Source organism: Coregonus lavaretus (assembly GCF_964263955.1).
Source record: "Coregonus lavaretus genome assembly, chromosome: 9".
NCBI lineage: Eukaryota > Metazoa > Chordata > Actinopteri > Salmoniformes > Salmonidae > Coregonus > Coregonus lavaretus.
Window position 1 is genome coordinate 7,949,342 of NC_139996.1, and position 20,743 is coordinate 7,970,084.

At 42.7% G+C, this 20,743-nt stretch overlaps 1 protein-coding gene across 1 annotated transcript in view; it reads left to right on the forward strand.

Moving 5' to 3' along the window:
* Positions 1-10,362: 10,362 nt before the first annotated feature.
* LOC311134787 (PDZ domain-containing RING finger protein 4-like) overlaps positions 10,363-20,743 on the forward strand; it is a gene marked incomplete at both ends in the record, with an annotated part of 116,802 nt that continues 106,421 nt past the window's right edge. The window contains 2 exons of the mRNA XM_084168572.1: positions 10,363-10,725; positions 11,022-11,093. Of these exons, the coding sequence (XP_084024698.1) occupies positions 10,363-10,725; positions 11,022-11,093 (435 nt within the window). The remainder of the gene's footprint in view (positions 10,726-11,021; positions 11,094-20,743) is intronic.

A 20,743-nucleotide genomic window follows, 5' to 3' on the forward strand; every position in this document is an offset into this window, starting at 1 on the left:
ATGTAGCCCCTTTATCTGTCTTTACTGCCCAGTCCAGTGAAGGAGACTCTGTGAGGTTGACGCCTATGACGACTTTGGTTTCCACAATGTTTGGTTTCACCCTGAAGGCCAAAAGCTCATGTTCCCACCTCGAGGAATAGGGCTTTGTTTGTGGAAAAAGACACAATAAGAAATTTGAACAAAGGACGAAGAAGACATCTGGAATATCTCTTAATTCATACCTACAATATCTTTGAAGGAGGAGCGTCAACAGGAAGTCTTTCAACTTTTTCAATATGCCTTATATGTAAACGATACACTTATCTTTCACAATGCCATGACTTGCTCCTAACATGGGTGAGGTGTGAGTGCTGAGGTACTGCACAACGTTTGTAAGTAACTGTTTTCAAAAGAGATTGTGATACAGGCCTTTCTTGTTGTGCAGTAGCTTCACATTGTGTGTTTCATTTGATGTAGGACATTATGGATCATCTATACAACGTTGCATTCCATATATAAAGTATAAGCTAAGCAGGTGATATAGTTGTGAAGGATAAGTCTACACGTTTATGAAATTGTCTTTATAAATGTATGTTTCAACTGCATTTCAGTGGCTTTTTCTTTGTACTTTTCTATGTTCAAGATGAAGCACACCCTCCCCTTACAGAGATACAGTCAAATCAAATCTCTACTCATGGTCTAATTATCGAACATCATCAGACAAAAGAGCAATTTATGTCATGCTAATATAATATATGCAATAATTTATATGGTTGTTCTATCTAAAAAGTACAAATAGCCTACTATTAACGCTGTAACATCTTTGTTCCGAGAAACATTGATTTTATCTCCCAAAAAAACATGCTTATTTCCAAGTCATAACATTGTCTAAATTAATGGGAGACCAGTTTGCAAGTGTTTGCATGTATGAAAGAGTTTACTGACAAAACGAGATAAACTTGTTAGCCAGAGTGATGCCTGCATTTTTAGCACATGTACGTCTGTGTTTGTAAAGTTGAATGTATTGAATAACTGTGGAAACAAGAAATGAGCTTGAAAACGTACCAGACCTGCAGTTTCTAACATGACATAAACAATGTGTGACAGTGGTACATTTGGTTTGGTTGTCAGGACACCTAACTGTCCTGTGACCGTCGCTTTGCCACAACATGTGTCCAATGTTGTTAGAGTGTCCAATTGGAGGAACCATAATAAACTGAGTTTGGAATCATAAATAGAATTCTAGAATGGGTATTTTCCATTCTTTTTTTCTGTTCATATGATTCTATTGCTATGGTTGGAATATCCCACAAAAGAGTACATTTAGCACAACAAGTTGTTTGTTTTGACTGTATCGTTAAGATTTCAGTGGTAGGCTATACATGCTGGTGCTTTGTAAAGAATGTTGGCAAAGAATGTTGGCATCTTTTTCATGTCTTAACTCTTTCATATTTTTTCATCTCTTTATTAATCAACGTCTCAGTGTGAGTGTCACTGCTAACAGTTCTGCAGTAATACACACTCTGTCCAGTAACCGTACAATGTCTGTCTGAATCTTCGATGTTAATTTATATTTTATTACATATAACACAACCTGCCAAGCGCCTAAAACAGTTATGCTATTATTGTGTATCATTGTCCATAAACTGGTGCAAAGGATAAGTTAACAAAATAAACTATCAAAATCAATATCTGAGAATAACCATCCAAAGCTCATACATTTGTCCTACTATTTTTGCAACATTATTTTGTATTTTTATTAATAACATGAGAGTGATCAGAGTTATACTGTATACAGTACGCATTATCAATTGGTGTTGTTGTTTTTGTTTATGTTTGTGATTAATATATGTCATCCTTATGACCTGTCACTGGTTCAACAGTAGAAGTTTGTTATGGTCATTTCCCACCGAAGTGGAAAAATGATGAGTTTTTGATTTTGTTCAGTGTGACTGAGTGATGCTAGCCATGCTTCTACTAGCTCTGGTCCAGGGAGTTACGTGTGGCTTGCTAACGCTAGGCTCAGGTAGCTCCCTGGACCAGAGCTATGCTTCTACATGCATTGTGACTATATCAACAAAACATCCACCACAAAGTGATTTTCCCAGTTTCCCCTCATGCAACAAATCATCGAAAGAGTTGCCAAATGCATGAATGCCTTGAACTTATTTGTTATTTGGAAGGAAACGGTTGCTAAGAAAATGGTTTCTAAGGAAACGGTTGCTATTACTACATACTCTAACATGCATGACATTGGAAACGTATGGTATAGGCCTGTATGGTAAAAAAGCTCCATCCATACATTGCAATGAGTCAACGTACAGTCATACATTCAGGCAACTTCCTATCACCTCCATATGAACTCAATTGTGGTAAATAATAATAAACATTCATTCCGTCATGAGTGAAATCCCTTTATGTCAGAGACTGTGTATAATGTATGCATACTGTACTTTCTCTAGATAAGCCTAACATGTGCATTAGTTGCCTCATCAAGCCAGTCATCTCAAGGGAAAGTCTATGGAGGGCAGTTTGTTGTAGTTGTAAAATTTTGAAACCTTTCACTAAATTCCCAGATTTTTCCAGAAATCCTCAAACCAGAATTTCTGGGAAAACTGGGAATTTGTTTCTGGTCGGGGTTTGATGACATCACCGTTGTGGTTGATGATGCAGCAGTGTTTGGCTGTATAATGTTCAATGCATTGCTCATACTGTAATGAATAGGAATCACACATGTTGAGAGGGAGGGGTGAAACTGGACTCTCATTGGCTTGACTTAAAAGGAACAAATAATAGTTAACTATTAATTGAAGGTGAATTGTCTTTGTTTTATATATTGAATGTACAGTTGAAGTTGGAAGTTTACATATACCTTAGCCAAATACATTTAAAATCAGTTTTTCACAATTCCTGACATTTAATCCTAGTAAAAATTCCCTGTTTTAGGTCAGTTAGGATCAGCACTTTATTTTCAGAATGTGAAATGTCAGAATAATAGTAGAGAGAATTATTTATTTCATATTTTATTTCATTCATTACATTCCCAGTGGGTCAGAAGTTTACATACAGTCAATTAGTATTTGGTAGCATTGCCTTTAAATTGTTTAACTTGGGTCAAACGTTTCGGGTAGCCTTCTACAAGCTTCCCACAATAAGTTGGGTGAATTTTGGCCCATTCCTCCTGACAGAGCTGGTGTAACTGAGTCAGGTTTGTAGACCTCCTTGCTCGCACACGCTTTTTCAGTTCTGCCCACACATTTTCTATAGGATTGAGGTCAGGGCTTTGTGATGGCCACTCCAATACATTGACTTTGTTGTCCTTAAGCCATTTTGCCACAACTTTGGAAGTATGCTTGGGGTCATTGTCCATTTGGAAGACACATTTGCGACCAAGCTTTAACTTCCTGACTGATGTCTTGAGATGTTGCTTCAATATATCCACATAATTTTCCTTCCTCATGATGCCATCTATTTTGTGAAGTGCATCAGTCCCTCCTGCAGCAAAGCCCCCCCACAGCATGATGCTGCCACCCCCATGCTTCACGGTTGGGATGGTGTTCTTTGGCTTGCAAGCCTCGCCCTTTTTCCAACAAACATAACGATGGTCATTATGGCCAAACAGTTCTATTTTTGTTTCATCAGACTACAGGACATTCCTGAGCGGTATGACGGCTGAATGGTCCCATGGTGTTTATACTTGCGTACTATTGTTTGTACAGATGAATGTTGTACCTTCAGGCGTTTGGAAATTGCTCCCAAGGATGAACCAGACTTGTGGAGGTCTACAAAAACATTTCTGAGGTCTTGGCTGATATCTTTTGATTTTCCCAAGATGTCAAGCAAAGTCGCACTGAGTTTTAAGGTAGGCCTTGAAATACATCCACAGGTACACCTCCAATTTACTCAAATTATGTCAATTAGCCTATCAGAAGCTTCTAAAGCCATGACATCATTTTCTGGAATTTTCCAAGCTGTTTAAAGTCACAGTCAACTTAGTGTATGTAAACTTCTGACCCACTGGAATTGTGATACAGTGAATTATAAGTGACATAATCTGTCTATAAACAATTGTTGGAAAAATTACTTGTGTCATGCACAAAGTAGATGTCCTAACCAACTTGCCAAAACTATAGTTTGTTAACAAGAAATTTGTGGAGTGGTTGAAAAACGAGTTTTAATGACTCCAACCTGAGTGTATGTAAACTTCCGACTTCAACTGTATGTAGCTACTGAAACTGGTCATGATGTATGAGAAAACTAAGATTATGACCTCAAGCTACAAGACCTTAAGTTATCAGTATTGAAAGATATTGTAGCTTGAAGTCTCAACTCTTTTACATATTGTAGTGACCTTAACACAATACATAGCGACCTCGTCAAGAGGTTCGGACCCCTTGGCGTAACAGTTAAGGTGTTGGTTTGACAGTTGCTGGACCTGGGTTTGAGTCACAGTTGAGGCTACCCACTGAATTTGCTACATTGTTGTTAGAAGTGGGATGGTGCCTGTTAGGCAATAGGAGAGGTGTGTATCTTACACTTGAGGGAGTAAGTATAGAGAAGCGTGAGGACACACTCTCCTGAAGGAAGTGGGTAAAGAAGCAACCTTAACACAACACCTAGCAAGCTTGTCAAGAGGTTTAGACCTCTTGGCTTAACATTTAAGGTGTTGGCTAGACCCGGGTTTGAGTCCCGATCAGGGCTACCCCCCGAATTCACTACAATATACTGTATATTCTTCTTCACTTTCCACAAAACATTGTTTCCTGGATAACACCATCTGGTCCAATATTAGGTCAAATGGACTTTCCCAATGGCATCACAGCAATCAATAACTGTGCGCACCTCTGGCCAAGGACGCCTTTTGGGAGAGCACAGGAAAATCAGAGCCAGGAAGTAAAAGTGAGTTTTAAATGTTTGTTAGACTGAGTCAAACAAACTTGTAAATTGCAATCGTATTTCCCAATAAATGTAGGCTTAGATGTGTCTGTGTGTTTCCTACTGAGTTGCAGAATGTGTTAGAAAAAGCTATTTAGAAAAGCTATTTAATTCCTAGATATCTCAGTGGGTTCATAACTGCTAAGGGTGCGGGGTGGTCGGCTCTAGAACTGCTGATGTGCAGGCTTTGTACAGCCACCTTGCTATGCAATTGGAAAGCTCCATTGAGAAAGCAGTTTTTCCTCAGTAATACAGTTACATTGTGGCAGAACTTTTACTGCTGTAAACACACTTTTATCCACATTGCAGGTTTGGGATTGAGGACATTTTCATGGAACAAATCAAATTTAATCAAATTGTATTTGTCACATGCTTCATGAACAACAGGTGTAGACTAACAGTGAAATAAATGCTTACTTATGGGCCCTTCCCAACAATGCAAAGATAATAAAATATAAATAATAGACAAATAGAAAAATAATAACACAAGGAATAAATACACAATGAGTAATGATATACACGGGGTACCAGTACCGAGTCGATGTACAGGGGTACAAGGTAAATGAGGTAGATATGTACATATAGGTAGGAATAAAGTAACTAGGCAACAGGATAGACAATAAACAGTAACAACAGTGAATGTGATGAGTCAAAAGAGTTAGTGCAAAAAGGGTAAACACAGATAGTCCAGGGAGCTATTTGGTTAACTATTAGCAGTCTTATGGCTTGGGGATAGAAGCTGTTCAGGGTCCTATTGGTTCACAGACTTGGTGCATCGGTACTGCTTGCCGTGTGGTAGTAGAGAGAACAGTCTATGACTTGGGTGGCTGGAGTCTTTGACAATTTTTAGGGCCTTCCTCTGACACTGCATGGTATAGAGGTCCTGGTTGGTAGGGAGCTCGGCCCCAGTGATGTACTGGGCCGTACACACTACCCTCTGTAGCACCTTGCGGTCGGATGCCAAGCAGTTGCCATACCAAGCGGTGATGCAGCCAGTCAAGATGCTCTCAATGGTGCAGCTGTATAACGTTTTGAGGATCTGAGGGCCCCTGCTGAATCTTTTCAGCCTCCTGAGGGGTAAGAGGCATTGTCGTGCCCTCTTCGACTGTGTTGGTGTGTGTGGACCATGATAATTCTTTAGTGAAGCTCTCAACTTGCTCCACTACAGCCCCATCGATGTGGATGGGGGCGTGCTCGGCCCTCCGTGTCCTGTAGTCCACAATCAACTCCTTTGTCTTGCTGACATTGACGCAGAGGTTGTTGTCTTGGCACCACACTGTCAGGTCTCAGACCTCCTCCCTGTAGGCTGTCATCGTCATCGGTGATCAGGCCTACCACCCTCGTGTCGTCTGCAAACTTAATGATGGTGTTGGAGTCGTGCGCGGCCACCCAGTCGTGGGTGACCAAGGAGTACAGGAGGGGACTAAGCACGCACCCCTGAGGGGCCCCCATGTTGACGGTGAGCGTGGCGGATGTGTTGTTGCCTACCCTCATCACCTGGGGACGGACCGTCAGGAAGTCCAGGATCCAGTTATAATATAATAATATAATAATAATAATATAATAATATGCCATTTAGCAGATGCTTTTATCCAAAGCGACTTACAGTCATGTGTGCATACATTTTTATGTATGGGTGGTCCCGGGGATCGAACCCACTACCCTGGCGTTACAAGCGCCATGCTCTACCAATTGAGCTACAGAGGACCACATTGAGCTACAGAGGACCAGTTGCAGAGAGAGGTGTTTAATCCCAGGGTCCTTAGTTTACTAATGAGCTTGGAGGGCACTATGGTGTTGAACGCTAAGCTGTAGTCTATGAACAGCGTTCTCATGTACGTGTTCCTTTTGTCCAGGTGGGAAAGGGCAGTGTGGAGTGCAATAGAGATTGCATCATCTGTGGATCTGTTGGGGCGGTATGCGAATTGGAGTGGGTCCTGGGTGTCTGGGATGGTGGTGTTGATGTGAGCCATGACCAGCCTTTGAAAGCATTTCATGGCTACAGATGTGAGTGCCAAGGGGCGATAGTCACTTAGACAGGTTACCTTGGCGTTCTTGGTCACAGGGACTATGGTGGTCTGCTTGAAACATATAGGTATTACAGACTGGGTCAGGGAAAGGTTGAAAATGTCAGTGAAGACACTTGCCAGCAGGTTAGCGCATGCTCTGAGTACGCGTCCTGGTAATGCGTCTGGCACTGCGGCCAATGTTAACCTGTTTAAAGGTCTTACATCAGCTATGGAGAGCATGATCACACAGTCGTACGGAACAGCTTGTGCTCTCATGCATGGTTCAGTGTTGCTAGCCTCAAAACGAGCATAGAAGGTATTTAGCTCGTCTGGTAGGCTCGCGTCACTGGACATCTCGCGGCTGGGTTTCCCTTAGTAATCCGTGATAGTTTGCAAGCCCTGCCACATCCGACGAGCGTCAGAGCCGGTGTAGTAGGATTCGATCTTGGTCCTGTATTGACGCTTTTCCTGTTTGATGGTTCATCAGAGGGCGTAGCAGGATTTAGCCTTTAGCTCAGTGCGGATGTTGCCTGTAATCCATGGCTTTTGGTTGGAATATATACCTACGGTCACTGTGGGGACGTCGTCATCGATGCACTCATTAGTGAATCCGGTGACTGATGGGGTAAACTCCTCAATTCCATCCGATGAATCCCAAAACATATTCCAGTCTGTGGTCACGAAACAGTCCTGTAGCTTAGCATCCATTTCATTGGACCACTTCTCCGTTTCATCGGAGCACTTCCGTATTGAGCGTGTCACTGGTACTTCCTGTTTGAGTTTTTGCTTGCTTGTAGGCAGGAATCAGGAGGATAGAGTTATGGTCAGATTTGCCAAAGGGAGGGCGAGGGAGAGCTTTGTATGCGTCTCTGTGTGTGGAGTAAAGGGGATCTAGAGTGTTGTCGCCTCTAGTTGTACAGGTGACATGATGGTAAAAATAAGGTCAAACGGATTTCAGTTTTCCTGCAATAACATCACCGGCCACTAGCTTATCATGAGGTATTCTAACTCAGGCGAGCAGAACCTCGAGACTTCCTTAGTATTAGATATCGCGCACCAGCTGTTATTAACAAAGAGGGCTACCATCTGATTGTGAAAACATATTCAACATTTTCACTAAAATATTCATTAAAAATGTTTTATCTCTGAACTCTTGCTTCTACATACATCATTTAGGAATGGTACTGTATCTGTTGATGGACTGTTTTTGTGGTAATTTCTCTATTTGAAATAACACTTTCTTCAACATGTCAGGAGAAAGCTGTTCCTTTTCACTGCCAGAGGGTAGAGCTGATGAGAGATGAGAGATATTGTTGCAACTCTGTTTTCCATTATAGATAACACAAGCTCTCTCAAGATAGTAGCCTATTTATTGATGCCAGAACCAGAAACAGCAGTGGACTTTTTTTTTCTTCCCAACTTTTATCCAATAATGATTTCAGATAGCCCAACAAAGATCAAAATGATTGATGTCATTTCCCCTTTGTTCATAGCCTATCTATTGGTTAGATTTAGATTCAGATTAAGATAAAGAAAATTCCTGCTAGTCAAAAGGGCTTCAATAGTTCTTAGTTCTGCACACACATGAACATACAGAGGAGGATTATGGGAAAAGGAAGGAGATTAACAGCCTTTCCTTGAATGTGTTTCACATCAATTGGCTTATCAGCTAGAACATATGGCCTCTCTGTGATATGTCACCTCCCAGGTGGTTTTCTGGCAACTACACTGTTGTTGTTGTTTTGTTGTTGTTGTTGTTGACATCATTTGTTGCTACACCTCCTAAGGGAAATCAGATTGTCAGATTTACAGATACTTCCTACTGAGTTTAATCTGTAAAGAATCTGGAAGAACCAGAGTTCAAAAAGTAAACTTTTTATTTTTTATTTTTTTTTATTGTGATGTACAACAAACTTTGATTGGCTCACTAGGAAGTTAATCTGACTGCCTTGGTTTGATTTATTGACAAGGAGGATTTGTATCATTGTTGAACTTTTTCCTCAAATGAAGGAGGAGGACCATGAGCAGTCTGGTCTGGAATCAACATACTGTTTATGAAATGTGATGTGACACTAGCAATGCTTGACTTGGACTGAAATAGGTGCCGGTACTAATTCTGAGTGCCGGTACTGTGCTTATATCTAGGTGCAGGAACTCTGCCGTACTTTAAGGCCCATTCTATAAGAGGTGCAGGAACTCAAGCAGTAGAAAATGTGAGGTGCCGGTATTCAGTTCCGGTGAGCTCCTGTCCAAGTCAAGCACCGGACACTAGACAGGGTAAAACAGGAGGCTGTTTCACTCAGACCAGTGGCAGCAGTAAACACTATAGTATATCAGAGACATATGGCCTAGAATAGTATACTGTATGTATTTCTCCAGACAGTTGGAAACATCCCAGGGCGGAGAATAACTATTGTCTTTGGAAATCTACACCTGCCAGCCTCGCTCTCTCTCTGACATGTCAGACGACACAACACACATCCAGAGTGATGCCACCTAGTGTATGTTTACTCCAGACACAGACTCAGATTGAAAGCCCTGAAACTTGATGCTCTCTCTCTGAGAGGTGCCTGTACTCTGTCATGCTGTCAGACAGTTAGACGGTGGGTAGACACAGGCCTACAGGATCAGGCTCACTTAGCGATCCCTGTACAGATATTATATTACAGAGATTTGCTGTAAAGAAGGGTTGATTAGTCATCATTGTGTCACATGCTACAGTGCAGCCTATTTTGTAGAGCATTCAAAATAAATTAGAATAGATAATGTATTCTTATTTTGAAATAATAAGGGTTTATATAGGTAGGTCTCTGTTTAGTTGTGGTAATTGTGGTAATTCATCAAAAAGTCTGCAAACCATGGTATCTGAAGGCTTGGGAGACCTCTGGTGGTTCTATTGAAAATAATAAATGAATGGAAATCACTGTATTGTAGCCCACTATGTGTAAAAAATATTCAGTATTAGGCAACTACTAGCGTACCACCAATGTTTTTGTTTTTATGGATAGGGGAATGCATCCATGACGCAGTTTCTCTTGCTCTCTCAACATAATTGAGAATAGACAAGGCCAAGCAAGGATGAGTAGACTTGCCTACAACTCCAGCAACAAGTGGGAGGTGAAAAGTGATCCAGTCCATTTATAGTTAGCAAGGGACGTCGACCTGAAGCGCATATATTTCTATTGCCTGCGTAAATATAGGCTGCTTTGGGATTTTGATTTTACGCCCAGTCAGTATAGCAACGGTCTGCATCTCCATCAGTTTGTTCATCTACACCTGGCAAACTTCTGACACCTTTTTTACGTTGCCACTGCAGAGGCTGTATTCAACACCGTTCAACGCGACTCGGGACACGCGACGAGAATTGATCATGTGCGCCGACTGCCCAAATCCATGCAAGGACGGAGAAAGTTGCAGAAAGGTTTTCAACTCAGGCGAGATGGATAATGAGCCACGTATGATGAAAGAAGAAGAATCTGACTTTGACCACAGAGATGTTGGTATCTGTCAGAAAGGATGCGGGCTTCTCTTGTCCCATACAGACATTGTCCAGGGAAACCATTGCTGTTTGGATGCGCTTCGTATGCTGAATGATACGCTCCAGGAGAGGAGCGCTACCTTGGAGCATGAAGGCCGAATGCAGAGGCTCAGGTGGGGCAGGAGAGAGCAATCCCTCCTCGCCCAGGTGTCATTCATCCAGAGCGAAGCACAGCTGACTGCTTTGAAGTACCAGCGAAAGTTACACCAATACATGTTGAATATCAACAACATAGCCGAACAGGTTATTGGATATTACAAGCAGGTGAGGAATATTAAACAGTTGCAAGTATTGATTTTGACATAACATATTTCATAATGCCTAGGTAAGCTACTGTACTGTATTTGAGATGGGGACATTTTAAGTGACATAAATACTTGATTTTTCATCCATTATCGAGCAAAAGTGTTAGCTACATATGTGGTGATTATTCAAATAAGAAATAGAAGGCATTAATTGAAAAGTATACAGTTTTGACACCAAGCCGCCATCACTTTTCCCTTATGATAATGTAGCCTATACAGAGTGACTCGGGAGCCCCTGGAGTCTGTATGTCCCAGGTGTCTGAACAGGGTCCAGCTGATGCTGTGTCCGAGCTCCAGGACCTGGAGGAGCATGGCGGCGTACCAGAGGTAAACCACCACAACACCGTAACTCAGGTGATTTTACAGCTGTACTGTGGCTTTACCTGCACAGCATATTACTCTTCTGTGAGGTTTAGGCTTTTTCAGAGCACATCATTGACTCCTTGTGACTGAGGGAATTCCGTCAGTAGCGATCATCAGACCTATTCTATTCAGCCTACTGCCAATACTTTGGCTTTCCCCCCATCAGACAACCCTTTGTTCAAACATTGACTTTACGGATCCCATCCACTGTGTATGGAATTGAGTGGTAGTGCTCTGAAGCTTAGGGAGAGTTTATAGACGGTAAGCTCAGTTCACACCCTTTCCTCTACCGTTTTGTGTGGTAAATGTCATGCTGAGAGTGTTTTGATGTCCTCTTTTATCTCTTCAGGAAGTAGGCTAGTTACATTTCATAGATGATAATAAAATAATGGCTTGGGGAATTATTATGTCACAATTTTCCAACCCAAAGCAGACCAAAAATTATGAATGGAAACAAACACAAAATGTGGTGGCTTATGCTTCACGAGGAGCGATGGGCCTGAGTAAGTACGTATGGAAATGTTACTTTGCTTCCAATGAATGGATAAATCAAAGTGTTTCACACTAACAGTAAGCTTGTCATTTAAAAAGTGTCTGTGGGAAATTCCATAGCTTTTACTGTGACCCTGTGATTCAAGCCCAGCCCTGGTCCTGACCTTTAACCTGTAACTTTTACACAGATGTGAACAGAGTGACAGACAAACAGTACATGACAAACTACTTCTCCTGCTGTGTTTTGTTCCAACTGCAAGTGAAACATGGCCCCAAAAAAATTGTCTTTGATGGGTCACAGAGGATCAGGTGTATATCCTGGTCACGTCCATACAGGTAATTGTGGCTGTTTTCTGGGTGTTGGCTGTTTGATGGGCCTGGGAAACTGGACAACCAGCCAGTCAACTAAACACCCGATCAGATTTCATCCTAAATCATTACAATGATTGTTTGTTCAGATAGAGAGGAATGGGAGGGGAAGTTGTAATCTTGTTTTCTTTGTTTATGGGCTAATAAATGAATGCCTGTTACTTTGCATTTAGACTAATTCCCTAATGGAATATTCCCTTATTCCAATTTGCTAAATTCCTCAAGTTGTTTTCAACCCTTAAACTATGGCTGCACTTATAATTGTTTAAACTAACTGCTATTGAGTGAGTGTGGTCTAGGTGTTTTGGCCCATATTAAACCACCTCTCTCTTGGCCCCTGCTGTTGCTATCCTAACAATAGACTTGCTATCAGAGAGCACTCTGAGGTAGATTCTGTGGCCACGTCCCAAATGGTTCCCTATTCTCTACGTAGTGCACTACTTTTTTATTACCAGAGCCAATAAATCCTGGTCAAAAGCTGTGCGCTAGGGAATAGGGTGCCTTTTGGGGACGCAGCATGTGTTACTTGGCTTTCTCTGGCCAGGGAGGCAGTGTTTTGTTTGGGGCCGAAGGGGAGAGGGGAGAGTGTGGGTAGTTTTAATTGTGGTAATGGTCACATAAAGTATGTTTAATGGCCTCTAGCATGCTGTGAGAGTGCAGCTAGACTCACTTTTGATTAATAGAGGAAATTGTTTACTCTGCGCTGGCAGTTTTGGAGAGACACACACACACACACGCACACGCACGCACGCACGCATGCACACGCACACACACACGCACGCGCACACACACACACACACACACACGCACACGCACACGCACGCACGCATGCACACGCACACACACACACACACACGCACACACAGATATTTCCAGACTTTTATCAAGGCTAAACACCTCCAGTCTCGTTTAAATAGTGTGTCTGTAATTGCCCTAGTCTCTGCTGTTGTTTTCATGAATGTGTTTGCCAATACCTGAGCTGCGTTGCTGCAAAGTCTATCCTACACTTTGTAGAGATCCCAAAGGAAGCCTTTGTCAAAGCAAAGGAATTGATTTTAGGTCTTACTCTGTAATGATGAGGAACTGTAGAGATACATACTATCATACTATTTAATTCTGTGACAGGAACTGGTAAACATCTTCTCAAGCTGTTAGGATTTACTGGTAAACCTGGTGGTGCTTTGTCTTTTATCGGACACTCTTCATAATCTCCATAATTGTAGTGTTGGCTGGCTCAGTCAAATTGGCTGTGAAGTTGTTGTTACACCTAACCAATGGTTAGAGCTCACTTGATTTGGAATGTTTGCCAACTGCCACCAACTAACTGCCAGTTTGAAATGAGCTAGAGACAGATGTGCAGGGTTTCTGTGATGGTAAAGTACCCTAAACACTTCTGGAGTGAGTCCTCAACCAACAGCACTAGTCCATGAGGAATAGAGTCTGTGCTGTGAGAGGGGGATTTCAAGTATAAGCCTGCCAAAGGCCTATCTCCTCATTGTCTCCCTGTGTGTGTGTGTGTGTGTGTGTGTGTGTGTGTGTGTGTGTGTGTGTGTGTGTGTGTGTGTGTGTGTGTGTGTGTGTGTGTGTGTGTGTGTGTGTGTGTGTGCGCGCGTGCGTGCATGTGCCCGTATTTGTGCGTGACAGAGTTAGTTTGTTGTGAGCAGTAATACTGTAAGTTTATATACAATGAGCCAGATACTATGAGTCAGATGGTGTTGTTTCCATGCGCTTTAGAACAGTCGATTTAGATGCTGCAGCTGATAGTCTTCACACTGGCCTCGCCCAGAGCATGAAGTCAATGAGGACAGTGAGTTCATGTCAGTTCTGTGTTATTGAAGAGGAATAACTGAAGCAAGATGAGCATGATTTGAACAGGCTTAGTCACTCCTGCCTTACAAAGGATCCGTATCCCCTACTAGAGAAGCAGACTAAAACTGTCTGAGGTTAAACATACTCTGTAGGACCATTCCGTCATTGTTATTCATAAGGATATGAGTCTGCCACTAGTATGGCATAGTTTGGATATGCTTCCTTGAATAGTCCTCTTCCAATAGCATACTTTCAGTGTTCTGGTTAGGACACATGTAATACCATTTTTATAACGATGTTATATTAAGTATTTCATGCATCCATCCACTTCAGTTTCATTAGCTCAGATTGTATCCTAACTGCTCTTGTCAAGTGGCAAGGGCCCATAGTTTAGTGTTGCTGATACAAATCAAATCAAATCAAATTGTATTTGTCACATACACGTGTTTAGCAGATGTTATTGCGGATGTAGCGAAATGCTTGTGCTTCTAGCTCCGACAGTGCAGTAACATCTAACAAGTCATATCTAACAATGTCACAACATATACCCAATACACACAAATCAACATTTTTTCAGCCTCCTGAGGTTGAAGAGGCTGTGTTGCACCTTCTTCACCACACTGTCTGCGTGGGTGGACCATTTAAGTTTGTCAGTGATTTGTGGTACAGTAATGGTATTCTGGAGAGGTGGTATTGACTAAAACAAAGTACTATCAGGCCTTTTCACCTGGCGGAGAGTGATTCTACAGGAGTTGTAGCTGGTCTCATTGATACCGTAGCCTGGTGAAGGGAAGGGTGGGGAGGAGGTAGAGAGAGGAGATGGAAAAGGTCATTATGTTTAGGCCCAGAACAGAAAGATGACAGGAATAGATCTCTGTGACCAGAGAAAAAATTGATTTATCACCTTTACTTTCTAGTCGGCTGATAGGATAAAAAAATATTAAGATGATTGCTGATAAAAAAATTGATTTTCAATAGGATTTGTACCCCCTCAGTAAAAAAGATGTTGTCGGCTGTGTTTGGGTAGAAAGAATGTTATGCTGTTGCTTTGCTGAGAGACATTATCAGAGAATCATCACCTCAATGTGTTGTAACAGACAGACGGACAAACAGACAGACACTGGTGTCTCAGGGGTCACATCCATTGTGGAGGGATGCTGCTACTGGATGTCAAAGGCACATACTTACCCAGCTAAACAAGACAGCTTAACTGTGTTCTCTGACAGCACTTACATTCCCTGTGTCTACTTCCAACAGACCGAAGGTCGGCATTTAGATAACTCAGCAGGAGGGTGTTTTTGACATTTTGTCCTTTCAAAAATTGGTAGATGAAGAAAACGTTATACTTCATAGAACGCCCTTGTCAACAAGTGCATGGTTGCATAGCGTTGTAAATGTGGGGTACATAGTGTTACTGATGTAAGTTACAGATGCTTGGGGTGTTTTCTGTACCTGCTATACTCCGTTGCGATGGTCGTCAGAATGAGCAGGGTAACTGTTCACTCTAGCTCCTGCCCGTTGAAGGGACCGCCCCTCTATGGTATTTCCTACTTCCTGTATTGTTTGACTAATACGCACAACTGACTTCTAATTGGGCAGCTAGCAGCTAAAACAAACTTCCTCCTGGCTTTATTTAGATAGTAGTGCGGTAGTGAAGGGTAAGAGAAGGCAGTATATTGATACATCAGGTGTGTTACACAGTCGTTGAAAAGAAGATCCCGCACACTGGGCTTATCAGTATCACTAGTTGATTTCATCTTACGTATCGGACTCACTGCCTTCGTCAGAGAACTCGTGATTCTTCAGTACTCTCTGTCTTTTAATGTGCTGCTCGTGAAGGGTTAACTCAAATCTTAGATTTAAAAATTGAGCTAAAGAATTCTCAGTATTTCTTTCCTTGTCAGATTGGCCAACCTTCTGTTGTTCTTAAGCTTTGAGGCGTGTGGCCTTCTCATTAAAAGAGGCAGAGATTGAGATGGCATCTGGACCACAGAGAGTGCTGCTATGGAGCAGGACCACACCACCGAGGTCGTTCCCATGTCAACGGAGCCTTGGCTGTTGTGTTTGGTGGTGTGTGTGTTGACTCTGCGTCTCTTTTTCCTCCTTGGCGGCGCGTTGTGTGTGTGTGTGTGTGTTGAGGGCTGTTTTTTTAGGCAGGGGGTGTGAAACAGGAAGCTGTTCCACTAAATGCAACCTGGGTTGTACAGAGACAGGGTTTCTTTCTGCATAGAAAAGTCTTGGGCCGGGTGTTTTTTCGGTCCGACTATATCCAAACAGTAATTTATTTTTATTTTTATATACACTGAACAAAAATATAAATGCAACATCTTAAGTGTTGGTCCCATGTCGCATGAGCTGAAATAAAAGATCCCAGAAATTTTACATATGCACAAAAAGCTTATTTCTCACAAATGTGTTTACATCCCTGTTAGTGAGCATTTCTTCTTTGCCAAAATAATCCATCCACCTGACAGGTGTGGCATATCAAGAAGCTGATTAAAGAGCATGATCATTACACAGATGCACCTTGTGCTGGGGACAATAAAAGGCCACTCTAAAATGTGCAGTTTTGTCACACAACACAATGCCACAGATGTCTCAAGTTTTGAGGGAGCATGCAATTGGCATGCTGACTGCAGGAATGTCCACCAGAGCTGTTGCCAGATAGTTGAATGTTAATTTCTCTACCATAAGCCACCTCCAAAATCGTTTATTGAATTTGGCAGTACCTCCAACCGGCCTCACAACCGCAGACCACGTGTATGGCGTTGTGTGGGTGAGCGGTTTGCTGATGTCAACGTTGTGAACAGAGTGCCCCATGGTGGCGGTGGGTTATGGTATGGGCAGGCATAAGCTACGGACAACGAACACAATTGCATTTTATAGATGGAAATTTGAATGCACAGAGATACCGTGACGAGATCCTGAGGCCCATTGTGAGGCCCATTTAAAAAAAATCTGTATTCCCAGTCATGTGAAATCCATAGATTAGGGCCTAATGAATTTATTTCAATTGACTAATTTCCTGATATGAACTGTAACTATGAAAATCTTTTAAATTGTTGCATGTTGCGTTTATATTTTTGTTCAGTATAAGATCATCTTTGAGAACCAACAATCACCAAAATAAAAGCTAGACAGTTAGGGAGAATCTAAAATCCCCAAAATTATGCATTCAGGAGTATTTTTGTCATGGCATGGGGCCCCCATTGATTTTGTTATAACGTTTGAGTCACTCAGATAGCATAAGCCATGGTAAAATGTGTAGAATTGCAGGAAATTAGCTTTGAAACTGCTACATTTTGTCACTGCGGCTAATAGGAGGGCCTCTAAAATGTTAAAGTCGGTGACCGCACCAGTGGCCACGCCTATAGCCAAGCCCCCTTCACGCCCACCATCTAAGCCCCATTTTGACCCAGAAAAAATCCTGAGAGAGGGTTGCTGGGCTTTTGGCTTGAGCTTTTTGAAAGGCTCCTTTCAGCAGCTGGGGAGTTGTTGGTTATTTTAGTTGGGGTGTAGCTCATGACCTGATCTTCAATGAATCACATCAGTTGACCCCTAAGAACTACCCTTTAAATCCACTTTGATGTAATACAAAGTTTGATGCTTGTTTATCAACATTTCTAAGATATGTGTGTGTGTGTGTGTGTGTGTGTGTGTGTGTGTGTGTGTGTGTGTGTGTGTGTGTGTGTGTGTGTGTGTGTGTGTGTGTGTGTGTGTGTGTGTGTGTGTGTGTGTGTGTGTGTGTGTGTGTGTGTGTGTGTGATAGTGAACCTCACCGCACAGCAAATTCCCTCTGACCTCAGACCAGAAGATTGGCCCGGCTTTCAGGTGCTCTGAGCTGAGGGAGTCCATTGAGTCTCCCATAGACTCTCCCCTGAACCTGGGTGGCATATATATATCAGATCAGAGCTCAACACCCATGGCTGCAGCATCCGGTAAAGAAGTCTAATGTCATAATAACGCAGTTTAAAGCCATTACATACTGTGAGAAATGAGCCCAAACTAACCAGGCAGTTGATTAACAGATTGAGTGACTGTATTTTGAGGGACTTTGTTATAGTGCCGGGAAGACCAAAAAAACTAACAAAAAAAACACAAGTAGCTGTGTCCGATGATATGCTTTTACCCCTCTGTAAACTGATGGCACTAAAGCGTCTACCTCATAGTTGTTCTCTGGTGAGACCAAGTTCAACTCTCCGTATGTCTATGCTGAGTAAACGTCTTTGACGTGATTCACAGACCAAATAGCTGCTGTGGTTGACTGTGAAACCCCCCACCCCTCAAGTCTCACTGCTGCGGGGTCCGTTAGTCATTGACCCAGTGGTTCTCTTACCGTCACAGAAACCTACACACTCTTACGGTATCCCAGACAGATGTGTGGCGTAATGTCCAGCTGTTACAGGAAAGTCCTGATTCAGTACACAAACACACAGCATGCTGCTTATCATCAAGGCTCTCTCAGCAGTGTGAAATTAATGTGTAATCAGGGCAAGATGTGGCCAGGCTTGCCTGGTGGGGAGTGTTGCCAGTGGGACGATTCTCTCCCGCAAGTGTCAGCATCGTTGAATGACATTAATTAGGCGAAATACCATCAAAATAAATATGTCTTCTCTGTACAGTATATAAACATTTACTTAAGCTCCAATCAGCAGCACCTCCAGTCTCAGACAGTCTCTCTGTTCAGAAGGAGGATGAAGTCCTAATTAGGTGAGGGTAAAGGAAACCTTTAGATGCAGAGAGACAGGGGGCACAGGAAAGTACAGCACATCGGAAGGGGTTGAAGGGAGGGATAAGCCAAGGTAGCATGCCATGTGCAGTGGGGGGTAATAGCCCATTAAGCTCTGCACAGTACTCCTGCCATCGGATCCAGGGGAAAGCCATCGGATCCAGGGGAAAGCCATCGGATCCAGGGGAAAGCCATCGGATCCAGGGGAAAGTCATCGGATCCAGGGGAAAGCCATTCGGATCCAGGGGAAAGCCATCGGATCCAGGGGAAAGCCATCGGATCCAGGGGAAAGCCATCGGATCATGGGGAAAGCCATCGGATCCAGGGAAAAGCCATTGGATCCAGGGGAAAGCCATCGGATCCAGGGGAAAGCCATCGGATCCAGGGGAAAGCCATCGGATCCAGGGGAAAGCCATCGGATCCAGGGGAAAGCCATCGGATCCAGGGGAAAGCCATCAGATCCAGGGGAAAGCCATCAGATCCAGGGCAATCCCTGCTTTGAAAACCGTCTTTACTTCTACTTCATGTTGAAGGCTGGTTAACCCTCCTGAAAACTTCTTCCACACATTGCTGAATGAAAAGAGGTGAAAACAACATCACACTTGGTTTTGATAGGCTTTCAGTTACCCCGGCACATCAGAGGAAAGACTTAGAGAGAAGCTAGCTATCTTACTTCATCCAAGTCTGAGTGAGAGGGTTTTGTCGGAACCTGTCGTAACCTCTTGTGAGGCACACAGGTTAGGTTCCTCTGTGTTTCCGTAGAAGTAAAATATACTCCTTCTTAACTGTCTGATGAAGTGTTTCCTCATCAGCTTCTTCAGTTTTCTCTCTACAGGAAGTTTCATTCGACCCCTGTAAAGGAAGACATGTAGCTTCAAACACAGTCATCCCTCACAGCTTCACAGGCATCTGCCTCGCCATGTCTGCCCTCCATTAACAGCAACTAATGAATACTAATGAATACTAATGAATAAGCATAGGCCTATTATTTATCCTTTCAAAGAATCCTTCTAGTCCCACAAGTTGAGGAGAAAGAAGCGAGTTTGAACAATAACAGTGGGGAAGTTTATACGGGCGGTTTGACAGATCTTCATTCATCAATAGTGAAATGTGTGTGCGCGCGCGCGCGTGTTTGTGTGTGTGTTTGCCTGTGTGTGTGTGTGTGTGGGGAGGAGGATTCCTCAATCACAACCCACCACTGGCAGCTCTGTATTGTATGGCCTTGTAGGAGGAAATGAATAGTGACAAGCTTTGTGTGTGTTCTTATTTTAATCGTATTAAAGCCATATAGAGCTACCTGATTTAATCCCCCTTCTCTTTAGCTTGGCTGCTGTGGAAAAGGAACAGGAGCTGTGATGGATTCTCTGAGGGGATGGGGGGTGAAATGATGAATATTCATCACGTAGAAACAGTCATATTGTTTCATAGATAGGCCCTCTTGTCTTTTGATCATTATTATGCCAGCACTCAGGTAAAGACAGGAGGAGGAATACCTTTTACTGGTTATCAACCAGTTCCAAGTAGCTGATTAGGTTGTCTGAGATTGGAAGTGACTGCATTCAGCAAAACATTTGAGTTGTCTTTTCAAATTTAACCTGGGGGTCTCTTCTGGTAAAGTGTGCCCATCAGCGGAAGTATTATGTTTGGTCCATCAAGTGTGCATTTGTGTGTGTGTGTGTGCCAACATGCATTTGTGTGTGTGTGTCTTTATTTAGTTTGTTTTTCTGCTTGCATGTCTGTGCTTGAGTGTGTTTTCTCTCTGGGCGGTACATGTACGTCAGTGTTTCTCTGCTCCATTTCTCCCTAATTGACCTCTGCTGCTCAGGGTGGGACGCAGATAGATATCTGCTTGTGTGTTTGTGCTGAGTCACCACAGTGAGGTCACAGCCCTAAAGTTGGTACCAGGACACCGCCAACAGACAACCAGGCCAAACTCTGATAGGATCAGATTGGATTATAGCCAATCAGATCCAAATCATTTTACTGCACCAATTCTGCCTCCAACGTTGAGATCGTATTGTTCATTTTATGTGTGTGTAATGTGGTTCTTATTATATGTCATTTGTTTAGTAAATGGTTATACCCTGAACCAAGCCATCCTGGATGAGTCTGTTTTGAATGAGGTAGGTAGTGTGACTACAGTCTTTCTCCAGCAGATGTCAGAATACACATATGTGCAGGGGAAAACCCCAGTCCTCACTGGAAGGTATAGATT